This window comes from Chiloscyllium punctatum, chromosome 27 (genome assembly GCF_047496795.1).
Source record: "Chiloscyllium punctatum isolate Juve2018m chromosome 27, sChiPun1.3, whole genome shotgun sequence".
NCBI lineage: Eukaryota > Metazoa > Chordata > Chondrichthyes > Orectolobiformes > Hemiscylliidae > Chiloscyllium > Chiloscyllium punctatum.
The window spans coordinates 4,074,889-4,088,266 of NC_092765.1; the positions used below are offsets into that span (position 1 = coordinate 4,074,889).

The 13,378-nt window shown below is 44.1% G+C and overlaps 1 protein-coding gene across 11 annotated transcripts in view; it reads left to right on the plus strand.

Moving 5' to 3' along the window:
* Positions 1-13,378, plus strand: part of LOC140453373 (proto-oncogene tyrosine-protein kinase Yrk-like) — a 304,349-nt gene that overhangs the window by 248,018 nt on the left and 42,953 nt on the right. For all 11 annotated transcript variants that reach the window (XM_072547949.1, XM_072547951.1, XM_072547955.1 and 8 more), the window contains 3 exons: positions 8,558-8,656; positions 8,911-9,014; positions 11,021-11,170. In XM_072547949.1, the coding sequence (XP_072404050.1) occupies positions 8,558-8,656; positions 8,911-9,014; positions 11,021-11,170 (353 nt within the window). The remainder of the gene's footprint in view (positions 1-8,557; positions 8,657-8,910; positions 9,015-11,020; positions 11,171-13,378) is intronic.

Consider the following 13,378-nt stretch of genomic DNA (forward strand, 5'->3'; position numbering starts at 1 on the left):
GGACCTGGGTTCGATTCCACTGTCTGTCTGTGTGCAGTTTGCACGTTCTCTGTGTGTGCGTGTGGGTTTCCTCCGGGTGCTCTAGTTTCCTCCCACAGTCCAAGGATGTGCAGGTTAGGGTGGCCTGGCCATTAGAAATTACCTGTAGTGTCTGGGGATTTGCAGGGTTACAGGGATTGTGTGGTCTGGGTGGGATGTTCTTTAATGGGTAGGTGTGCTTTGAATGGGCTGAATGAACTGCTTCCACAGTGCAGGGATTCTATATGTGTCTTCAGACCCACAGCAATGTGGTTGACTCTTAATTAGGGTTGGGCACTAATTACTGAGCCAGTCCACAGCCTGTGAATGAATTAAAAGCAGACCCTTATCGGTAGGATTAGCTGGCGTTTTTGGCATTAACGCCGGCCAGGCGATTGGCAGCTGCACGATCCAAGATTTGATTCCATATCTTGTGTTTGGGTTTGGGGAGAGAGCAGGAGGAAGGTCTGAATCTGTAGTGTTATGTTTTGTGTTTTTTTTTAAAACAAAGACATTCTGCCGGATTCCAATATTGTTGCTGTTTCTCTCGTTTTCAGCAGAGTTTGGAATCGCAGCCCTGAGCATTTTACTGTAACTGATTAAAGTGGAGTTTCATGGTTAATTGAATCTCAATTCCAGACAATTTCAGCAGCTCAAATGTAAAAACAAGATTCACAATGATATTGTTTTTCACAAGGTCTGCATGTGGATCCTGACACCTTGAGAGCAGCCTAGGAACAGGCAGACAAGGCAGGGAATAGCAAACCACATGTGCTAGGCTGCTTCAGCCTCCAAATTGTTTGAAGTAATCTTCTCTTCTGGTTTTCATGTATAATTCTAAATAATAATGATAGCTTTTAGTTCACTAATTATTGAAATCTTCAACACTGCATAATAAAGCAAATGAAACATGGTCTTTTGCTGCCCCCTGGTGGCTTCACTCGGTTTCTTTCATTGATGGAATACAGCCAGTTGACAGCACAGATTTTGCTGAGATATGTGAGCAGTGCAAATTATTGATATGAAAGTCAATCAGAATCTTGTGACAGGAGAAAAGAAACATGCTAGGAATTGCATATTGCTCCAAGTTGCTGCTAGTTTTGTAATAAAGGCACATAGTCTCATTCTGGACTTGAAACATTAATTCTGTTTCTCTCTCTAAAGTTGCTGCTGGATCTGCAGTGTTTCTCCAGCAGTCTTTGTTTCTACTTTGTCCTCAACCTCACTCCTGAAATTTCTGTTTTTGAACATTAGAGACAATCACCACATCTCTGTCAGAAGAGAGTGACCTTTTATTCTGAAATTCCTCTCTTTATTGTCCTCATTTCCTTTTTCATTTCACTCTGTACCTTCTGTCCTCCTCTAAGCTTCCGAAAGTATCACTTACTTTCAGATTGTCATGAGCTGTATTTTTCTGTTATATCACCCAGGGTACTCTGGATTTGTTAGTGCGACTCTCGCTCATTGTGGGGACATGTCTACACTGTACCCCTCGAATCTCGCTTTTCGAAGTCTTACACTGGCCTGACTTTGCTTCAAGTAGCTGTGGCCTGTTCACTTTTACCTGATCATCTCTCAGCTTTGTGAAGATCACCTTTCATGAGTTCGGAGCTGTCACTCCTGCTCTATCCTAGTCCTTTCCAGTCCAATGCTCAATGTCACTGTGTTATGATCACTATCTCCAAAATGGTTACTGACTGCCAGCTCACCCATCTGCCCAGCTTCATTTCCTAAACTCTGGAGTTATTTTCAATGTATTTCAATGGTGCTAAACTGCTCAGCTGTGGAAATCTTCTTGATTAGCTCATGTTGGTGAAATCACCCCATAACTTTCCTTAATCCCAGCCAGTGTAACACAAGTTTGTGAAGTTTATCTTTTAATCTAAATCTCAGAGTCCAGCTGCCAATCTGGTATATTCCCTCTGCACTGTCTGTGCCCAGAACTCCCCTCAATTACTGTCTGACTTTCTATTGGATAGCAGGTTTGTCATGTTCCTCACTGTTTAATTCTGGCACTTTGCCATGTTTTATTTCCTCCCTCCTGGAATTGTGGATCTAAGACCAACTGCCTCGAACATCTAGAAGGACAAGGGCAGCAGTTACATGGGAACACCACCTCCCGCATTCCCCTCCTGTGTCACTCACCATCTTGACATGGAAATATATCGCCATATCAACATTGCTGGGTCAAAATCCAGGAGTTCCCTGCCTAGCAACCTACAGGCACACGGACTGCATTAGATTAAATGATTAGGTTAGATTGCCAACAGTGTGGAAACAGGCCCTTCGGCCCAACAAGTCCACACCGACCCTCCAAAGAGTAACCCACCCAGACCCATTCCCCTACATTTCCCTCGGACTAATGCACCTAACACTATGGGCAATTTAACATGGCCATTTCACCTGACCTGCACATCTTTGGACTGTGTGAGGAAACCAGAGCACCCAGAGGAAACCCACGTACACACAGGGAGAATGTGAAAACCCCACACAGACAGTCGCCCGAGGCTGGAATCGAACCCGGGCCCCTGGTGCTGTGAGGCAGTAGTGCTAACCACTGAGCCACCATGCCAAGAAGTTCAAGAAGGCAGCTCACCAACACCTTCTTCAAACAGGACAAGGCAGGGAGATAAAGATGAACTGTTTCCACTGGCTGGGGATTCCAGACCTAGGGCATAGTCTGAGAATCAGGGCCAGACTGTTCAGGAGATGTTGGGGAGCACTTCGACACACACAAGATCGGAGAGGTTTGGAACTCTCTTCCAGAAACGGCAGTGGATGTTAGATCAGTTTTTATTTTTAATTCTGAGATAGATACATTTTTGTCAAACAAAAGTATGAGACAAAATGAACCAAAGGCAGGGATAGAGATTAACACCACAGCTAAACCTTGATCTAATTGAATGGTGGAACAGACTCAAGGGGCTGAATGGCCTACTCCTCTTCCTATGTTCTGTGGGTAAGGGCGGGTAATAAATGCTGGAACAGCCCACAATAGATTCATCCCCTGAATGATTTTTTAAAAATTACCAGCTCGATACAGTTAACCACCTCCAAGGAATTATTATTGACTGTTGTTTGTTATTAGTCTGTTACTTAGTGCCCCTTATATAACCACTGAGATAATTCCCAGGGTGGGCAGCAGATGGCAGCACTGTCCCAATCAGGACTCCGCACAAATTTGAACACCTTTCAGTCTGGAAGTTGAGAATTGAACCATCGACCTTGACTAAGTGGGCTAACCAGCAGAACCTCACAACATTCAAAACCTCCCAAACAGATTTTGCTTGAAAAGAAGTGATTTTATGGTCGGTGAACTCTTGACAAGTCAAACTCGGACAACACAAAGAGGGGCATGGATAGGGTGAATAGCCAAGGTCTTTTCCCCAGGGTAAGGGAGTCCAAAACTAGAGGGCATAGGTTTAAGGTGATGGGAGAAAGGTTTAAAAGGGACCCAAGAGCAACTTTTTCATGCAGAGGGTGGTGTGTGTATGGAATGAGCTGCCAGAGGAAGTTGTGGAGGCTGGTACAATTACAACATTTAAAAGGATCTGGATGTTTATATGAATAGGAAGAGTTTAGAGGGAAATAGGCCAAATGGGTCTGGATTAATTTAGGATATCTGATTGGCATGGATGTGTCTGTTTCCGTGCTGTATGACTCTAAGTGGACTTGTGTGAAGGTTATCATCTATTCCCATTTGAAGGTTAGAAAACACAAAACCAGTTAAAATGATTAATCATTCACATGATTAGCCGAAATTCCACATTGATTTATCTGGGTTAGCCAAATTTTTGTTTGCAACTGACAAGCAAAATAATGTTGAATTCCTTCGTAAAAAGAAGATTTCTGTGGCTCAAACAAGTCTGCTTCTTCTGCCAAGAGTCGTATACTCACTCTGACCAAACAGAATGAAACATGCTCACATGTCAGCGACTCACTGGAATGGAACGGTTTGTTTTCTGTGGGAACGTTGGACCAACTGGGCGTGGATCCACTGGAATTCAGATCAGTAGGATGCAACATGATTGAAATGTATAAGATCCTGGGGTCTTAATGGGGTGTGAAGTAATTCCCTAAAGGCTGGTATCCTGTTACCAAGTCTCCCTTTATTTACATATGGAGTGCACTGGACACTGATCCAATCCCTCAGAGTCAGCTCTCAGAGTGAGCAGAACCTCTGACACTCCTGTTTGTATCTGTCAGATTAACAGCCCCAATCAGGGAACTCAGATTCTCTGAGGTCCACCTGGCTGATCTCGTTGCCATTAGTTATAGGTGTGTGGAGAAAATAGTTCCTGTTGTGGGAGAAGCTGGAGCCAAGGTCACTATTTAAAAATATGGAGTCGTCCATTTAAAATGGAGATGAAGGAGCATTTTATTTCTTACAGAGGGTTAGAATAGAATCCCTACAGTGGAGAAAGAGGCTGTTTGGCCCATCAAAGAGCATCCCATCCAGATGCAGTGCCCCAACCTCTCCCTGCATTTGAATAGGTTTAAGGCAGAGCTGGTCAAATAACTGATGAGGGAATGGAAAGCTATGGAGAGTAGGCAGGAATGTAGATTAATCCCATCAGCCTTGATCTTATTGGATGGCTGAGCCAACCCAAGGAGCCAAGTGGAGTATTCCTGACCCTACCTGACATGCATCTTCATAATTCCTTCATGAAGGAACATACAAAGCCTATGAGTTCAGAGAAAGCTGTGAGGAAGTTAAAGGTGTTGGTGCTCAGGGAGAATGTGAGGCTAACGTCCTGTCCAGTGAGGAAACTAAAGGTGTTGTTGATTAGATCAGATTCCCTACAGTTCAAGAACAGGCCCTTCAGCCCAAAATGATCCTCCGAAGAGTAACCCATCCAGACCCATTTCCCTCTGTCTAATGCACCTAACACTACGGGTAATTTAGCAAGGCTAATTCACCTGACCTGTACATTTTTGGATTGTGGGAGGAAACCGGAACAAACCCATGCAGACACGGGGGGAATGTGCAAACTCCACACAGTCAGTCGCCCGAGGCTGGAATTAAACCTGGGACCTTGGTGCTGTGAGGCAGCAGTGCTAACCACTGAGCCACCATGCCACCTCCCTGTTGTTGCTCAGGGAGAAAATGAGGCTAACGTCCTGTCCAGTGAGGAAGAGGAGGGGAAGGTCAGCTATCCCCCATCAAGAAACAGAGACAACAAAGTGACTGAATCTGTAATATGGGGGTATCATGTCGACTATGTTTGTTTGTGTTGACTTAATTTATTGTGGCCATGTGTACCTGAGTACAGTGAAAAGCTTTGTTTTGCGAGCAGTAGGGGCAGATCACAGCAAACAAGGACATACAAGTGATAGAGTGTTTAGACAGAGTGAGGTATACAGGGTTACGGCTGCACAGGAGGTGCACAGCGTGAGATCAACATTCGATTTGAAATTAGAGAGGTCCATTCATCAGTTTAATAACAGTGGGGAAGAAGCTGGTCTTGAACCAACTGGTACATGTGTCGAGGCGTCTGTGTCTCCTGCCTGATGGAAGTGATTGGAGGAGTTCATTGCCCGAGTGAGAGCTTTAGGCAGCTTTTCCACAGCAATGTGAGGTGTAGGTGGAGTCCATGGACAGGAAGTTGGCTTTCATAGAAACAAAGAAGATAGGAACAGGAGGAGGCCATTCGGCTCTTGGAGCCCACTCCACCATTCATCACCAACATGGCTGACAGTCCAACTCAATAGCCTCATCCTGGTCTCATGATGGTCTGGGCTGTGTTTGAGATAGCAGACTACATGGAGACTCAGCCTCCTGGGCTTGTGTGAAGATTGACTTACCCTATATTTGAAGGCTGCTTCCTTGGAATGTCACTCATCAAAGGTTTACTGTAATAGTTGAAAACAGAAAACCGGCCGGATCCATCTCTTCTGAAAGGGAAATGCGGTCACCTTCACATTGCACTTCTTATATCCTCAGGACATGACAGACTGCTTCACAGCCAATGAGTTATTTTGGAAATGCCGTGTGTAGTACAGAGAGTGGCGAACTGATCTCACAGGAAGCTTCCGCACTGAGCAAAGAGATGAAAGATCGTTAATCTTGGCAAATGTTTCCACTAAGACATGGGCAAAGTCTTTTCTTACCCATGAATAGGACAGTGCTATCGAAACCTTTTGAAATACATTCTTACTGAACATCAGATCTAATCCTGGACTCCACATTTGTCACTCGCTGTGCAATAGTCTGCTCTACCAAATTTCCTCTTGTTAAACTTATGATATGTCAGTACAAACAAGATAAATTACTGCGTATGCTGGGAATCAGAAACAAAAACAGACATTGCTGGAAAAGCTCAGCAGGTCCGGCAGCATCTGTGGAGAGAAAGCAGAGTTAACATTTTGATTCCAGTGACCCTTCCTCAGTAGAAATACAGAGGGTGGGTGAGGAGTTTTGGGGGGGGAGCAGGGCACTGGTCGATGATGCAGGGCTGATCAGATGAAGATTTGACTATCTCATCACCACACCCCAACTCTTCATGCCTGATCCAGAGTGATCCTGAGTAAAGACAAGTTTCCTGAAAACACAAGAAGGGAACCAAATGATGGAGCTTAACGACGTTGAACTAGACAGACGCACACAACAATGTCACACCTGACATCAGTCTACTGAATGTGACTGGCCCTCTGCTGCTATGAAGAGGGGAGGTGATGTCCTAGTGATATTATCAGTGGATTACCAATCCAGAGACCCAGGCAATGTTCAAATCCTGCCACAGCGGATGATGTAATTTGAATTCAATAAAAATCTGGAATTAAGACTGTTCAAAAATCATTGTCAGGAAAAACCCATGTGGTTCACTCATGGCCCACACGTGACTCCAGACCCACACGGTGTCCATTCTGCAGTGCCCTGGGTATCTGATCGTATAAAGGTCACAGACTCAGGAATTATACAAACATACGGCAAAGGAGGAGGCCATTTTAACCCATTGAATCGATGCTGTAAGGGTTAAAATTCAGTCTGTTCTCTTTTCCAGCCCTTACACTATAGCTGTACAGTCACACCCTGCATGTGCACTTCCAAGTGCTTTATTAGAATGTTCTCAAGATTCCTGATTCTTCAATGACCCTCTCACTCCATGAGTCCCAGAATCCCATTACACTCTGGGTGAAAAAGGTTTCCCTCTGACCCTTCCATCAAATACTTTATTCAACATTTGTGTCCAATATGCTTTTTAAACTTGTAAAGGGAGAAGTGTTTCAAAGTGAACACTGGCTCACAATCTCTGCCCTGCTGAGTGGCCGAGTGTAGTATTTCCTGGGCCCTGTTGTACTGGGGTAGAGCTGGCTGGAGAGGATTCTCCTCAGTAACCCAGGAACCTTCATGTGGACTGTCAGTTCAGAACAGATTTACCAGGATGTTGCTGGGAATGGAGGGTTTGAGTTATAAGGAGAGGCTGGATTGGCCAGGAATGTTTCCCCTGGAGTGTAGCAGGTTGAGAGGTTTATAAAATCATGAGGGGTGTGGGTAGGGTGACTGGCAGGTGTCTTTTTCCCAGGACAGGGGATTTCAAAACTAGGGGGCATATTTTTAAGATGTGAGGAGAAAGATTTAAATGATGTGAGGGGCAATTTATTTACATAGTGAGTGGTTCATGTGTGGAATGAACTCCCAGAGGAAGTGGTGGATGCAGGTACAGTTACAACTTTTAAAAGCCGTTGGGAAAAGTACACGAATAGGAAAGGTTTGGAGGAATGTGGACCAAGTGGGTATAGTTCAGTTTGGGAATATGGTTTGCATGGACTGGTTGGACCAGAGGGCCTGTTTCCATGCTGTATGACTCTATGACTAACTCTGCCCAACTCAGGTGTAATGAGCATGCTCTCTGATGTAACACTTTGCGGGGGACATTGTCCAGCCATTGGGCCTTAGAACGGGGAGTGCTTCTGGTTATTTTATATACATCCCACAGTCAAAACCAGGTGATACCAGATCCACTGCCCGGTAGACTGTTCTGAGCCAAGTTCCATGCTCCTTCTGAAGTCTCTGAGTGATCCTGCCAATCACTGAGCTTGTTTTAACTGGGTAACAGTTTAATTCCATCGTCCAGTCTAACAGTATTGGATAGGACACTCCCATGTGAGCAGAACCCCTGGACTGAACAGAGGGGTGGCTTGTTATCTGTAATCCTGGGGAGGGGGTGTCTGCATTGGGAATCTGTGGCCAAGGGGAGGGTTTGTAAAAGATCTCCGTCTATTGACAAGAGTTTGGAATGAGAGGTGGAGAAACTAATTTACTCAGAGAGTTGTTCGGATTTGGAATGTGCTGCCTGGGAGAGTGGTGGAGGCAGATTCCATCGGTGATTACAAAAGAGAGCTGAAGATAGACTTGAAAATGACATATTTAAAGGGTGACGAAGATAAAGCTGGAGAGGGGACTAGCTGGGTAGCTCTTGCAGGAGTCGGTACAGACAAGATGGGTCGAATAGCCACCATCTGTACAGCAAGATTCTACTTCTGACAAAGAACCAGCGACACTAACTACGCTCTATTTATCTTATGTATTTTTCAGAGAAGGAGATTGGTGGGAGGCTCGATCATTGACAACTGGGAGAACGGGATATGTCCCCAGTAATTATGTGGCTCCTGTCAACTCCATTCAAGCTGAAGAGTACGTTACTAAAATGACATTTTGGCATTTTACAAAACAATCACAGAAGCTGGCAATAAACATTTACAACTTCTTTGCAGTTGGATATGAACTTTGTCTTCGATTTAATTGCTATAATGAAATGGCTGCCACTTCTTTATCTGATAGTGGAAGTACTTCTGATCATACACTTAGCAATAAAAGTCACCTGCGCAGTAATAAGTGCTTGGGGAGCCCAGTATGAGGAGTATTTAATGCTGTTGTTCTTTATGCAGATGGTACTTTGGTAAGATGGGTCGGAAAGATGCTGAGCGCATGCTGCTGTGCCCTGGTAACCCTCGGGGCACCTTCCTGATACGGGAGAGTGAAACAACCAAAGGTAGGTCAAGCACGTCTCCAAGCCCGAGGAACTTGACCGGTCACCATCATCGGCACTCCACACCCCCAGGCTACAACACAGCCAGCTGACTCAAAACTAAAATACTGCAGATGCTGGAAGTCTGAATAACAAATCAAGTGAGCAGGAGAGAGAAACCGAGCTAATGTTTCAGGTTTGAGCCTCCAGCATGAGCCTAATAGGATGTTCACAATTGGCCTGGCTTCCTCTCCCCAGAACACTGCCACACCTGCTGAGTGTTTCCAGCAGTTCCCATTTTTATTTCTGTCATCTTACGTCACTGAGGTCACCTTCCGAATGTGTGTTTACATTGAATCCAACAAAGCAACTTGCAATTATGGAGCACCTTTCACATAATGAGTCACCCTAAGGTTCTCTAACCAGGGAGATGTCAAACAGCCTGTGATGTGGAACCAGGGGAAGACAGTATTAGGGTAAACAATAGAGATAGGGAGGGGAGTCGATCTGGAGGAGGTCATAGGGATAGGGATGGGAATGGTCTGGAGGAGGTCATGGAGATAGGGAGGAGAGAAGCTGTGGAGAGATTTGAAATCAGGGTTGAGAATCAAGGTATTGCTCAGCCAGGAGTCCGTGCAGGTCACTGAACAGCAGGGGAGTGACAGGTGAATGGCACCTTGGTTGGGTGAAGACAGGGGCAGTGATATCTTCAATGAGCTCGCATTTGGAGAAAGTGGGAAGAGAGGAGTATCTTTATTCTTTCACAGTATCTGGATAATGTCTCAATGACATAAATAATGGCCATTCCTGCTCTACCTGTTACCTGACCCCTGCCCTCCAGCCTGTCAGCATGAGCTCACTCAGGCACTGGGACAGGGATCCTATCCATTCACAATCCTCAGAGTAAAATCATTTCTCCTCATCTTGATCTAAGTGGCATTCCCCTTTATCTTTATACTGTGGGTCCCCACCACCAGGATCGAGACTCTCCAACCAAGGGACCCATCTTATCTGCATCCTCCCTGTCTATAACTTTAAATGAAACAAAGAACTGTGGATGCTGGAGATCTGAAACAGAAATGGTAACTTTATATTCACAAATGCTGCCAGACTTGCTGAGTTTTGCCAGCGATTTCTGGTTTGGTTTCCATCCCTTTATGTTTCAGCGAGATCATCCTCAATCCTTGAAATTCTTAAGAATACAGGCCCAGTTTGTCCAATCTCTTTTCACAGGACACTCCCACTATCGTAGGAACAAGTCTGGTGAACCTTTGTTGCATCAAAAAGAATGAGGTATTTTAAATCCAATTCTTAATGGGCATAAGGCAACAACACAAAAGCATGGCTTCAGTGCATTTATAACATCTTCCTAAGTAAAGATGCAAAATAAATGCAGCTTGTTGCTACTGTCCATATTTCAGTAATCTGAATTGGTAATCACACCCAAAGCGATCGAGTATTACTCAATCACCTAACGAGGGGCTGTACTCTGAAAGCTTGTGACTTTAAATAACCCTGTTGGATGACAACCTGGTGTTGTGTGACTTCTGACTGAGTAATACTCAGATTGGATTGAGGGAATTGTTCCTACCCGAGCCACGAACCTTTGAACTCCCAATAGTTCCGCCTGCCTGAATTCAGATATGTTTCACTAAGATGGGTACTCTGCACCTTAAAGAACTTGATAAAGGGTGAGGAATGGAAAGGTGTTGGGTTGGAAATATACTCTGAGTCTTGTGTATAGACAGCTCTCAGGCTGGGATGTTTGATCGGCATGGACGGGTTGGACCGAAGGGTCTGTTTCCGTGCTGTACATCTCTATGACTCTAAAATAAAGAAATCACTGATGGCAATTGCACAGGTTCCGAGAGCACAGTACACTCGCATGTTGAATCTTTCCTGTCAGTTCTACTGGTCTAAGGTTTGTATGATAGACTGGCACCACAGTGAGAATATCATGCATTTATTAGTGGCAATGAATTAGACTATCTGAGCTTATCTAATGACAAGTTGCTTTCCTGTGTAACTAGGTGCCTACTCCTTATCTATTCGGGACTGGGATGAGGTGAAAGGAGATCATGTGAAACATTATAAAATTCGTAAACTCGATAATGGTGGGTATTACATCACAACAAGAGCCCAGTTTGACACTGTCCAGCAGCTGGTACATCACTATACAGGTACGTGCAGTATGTAAATGAGACGATAGTGAAAATACATGAAGCATTTGCACAGGATTGATAATTATTATCAAAAAAATAAGCTCAATGTCGGCCACTTATTAACTTGTGCGGGAATGGTCCCTTCTAAAACTAAATTAAATTATTAATTAAATCTAAAACTTTAAATAAAATAGGTGTTTGAACCAAAAACACACTGACCAATATTTTCTCCATTTTAAAAATGATATTGTATTGGAAATATCTGTAAAGCTTGTGTCATTGAGTATTTGTGGTTGAAAAATGCAGAAGTGCAATTTGAATATGTCCTGATATTCAACATCAAGCTGAGAATATCTGGCTGGCAGTATTTCAATAACTGCATAATTATGTAGAGCTGATAAGTTTATACCGTGACTGAGAATTTGTGTTAGCTTCTTAAGTGTTTCCTGTCTAAAGAAGATTTGGTTGTCAAGTTTCCACCTCACATGATCCTATATGTACACAATTTCTGAGTAAACAGCATTTGGTTAAATGGATCTGCTCAAGGTGTTCAGAACAAAGTGACCTTTAGTCATTACCTGAGATTGTAGTGATATTTTCCTGATCCAGCACCTGGGAATAGGTTAATATGGTGAGTGCTTGAAATCAGGTCAAAGCTTGAGACAGGTCTCCTTGAGAGAGATTACCAAATTTATGTCCATTCATTTAATTGGAAGGAAGGACAAATAGGTTTCCCATTTGGGTCACCATTATTCCAACTGAATCCTACATTGAAATCTTTATTTTAGAGTCAGAGAGATGTACAGCACGGAAACAGACCCTTCGGTCCAACCCATCCATGCCAATCAAACATCCCAACCCAATCTAGTCCCACCTGCAGCACCTAGCCCATATCCCTCTAAACCCTTCCTATTCATATAGCCATCCAAATGCCTTTTAAATGTTGCAATTGTACCAGCCTCCACCACTTCCTCTGGCAGCTCATTCCATACACGTACCACCTTTTGCATGAAAAAGTTACCCCTTAGGTCCCTTTTAAATGTTTCCCCTCTCACTCTAAACCTATGCCCTCTAGTCTTAGACTTCCCCATCCCAGCGAAAAGACCTTGCCTATTTATTCGATATGTGCCCCTCATGATTTTCTAAACCTCTATAAGGTCACCTCTAGCCTCCGACGCTCCAGGGAAAACAGCCCCAGCCTATTCAGCCTCTCCCTGTAGCTCAAATCCTCCAACCCTGGCAACATCCTTATTAATCTTTTCAAAATCCTTTCAAGGCTCGCAACATCCTTCCTATAGGAGGGAGACCAGAATTGCACGCAATATTCCAACAGTGGCCTAACCAATGTCCTGTACAGCCGCAGCATGACCTCCCAACTCCTGTACTCAACACTCTGACCAATAAAGGAAAGCATACCAAACGCCTTCTTCACTATCCTATCTACCTGCGACTCCACTTTCAAGGAGCTATGAACCTGCACTCCAAGGTTTCTTTGTTCAGCAACACTCCCTAGGACCTTACCATTAAGTGTATAAGTCCTGCTAAGATTTGCTTTCCCAAAATGCAGCACCTCACATTTATCTAAATTATCTCCATCTGCCACTCCTTGGACTACTGGCCCATTAATGTAAGGGATGTGGGAGCTATTGGCAAGGTTTTCATTTATTCCCCATTCCCAGTTGTCCTTGATAACTGAATGACTTGGCATGGCTGCTTCAGAGGGCACCTCGCTGTGGGTCAAGAGTCACATGTATACCAGACCAGGTAGGGAAGGCAGATTTCCTTCCCTAAAGGACACTGGAGAACCAGATAGGGTTTTACAACAATCAATGATGGTTTAATGGTCACCATGGTACAAAAGTGTACAGGTTAGGTGGATTGGCCATGCTAACTAGCCCAGAGTGCCCAGGGATGTGTAGGTTAGGTGGATTCGCCATGGGAAATGCAGGGTTTTAAGGATGGAGTGTGTCGGAATGGGATGTTTTTGGACGGTCGCTGTTGACTCAAAGGGCTGAATGGCCTGTTTCCACACCATAGAGATTCTATGATTCTCTGATTACTGTGAGTACAGCAGAGTGATCAGTCATTCCAGAAACAGAACCTGGAGAAATATACCCTTGAGAAATGCACTTGTAGATTGACTGTATTGTAACCCCACTCTGACCAAATATTTCAAGTAGATCTTGATGTTATTAATTATTAAGTGATATTTGCAACTCATATAGT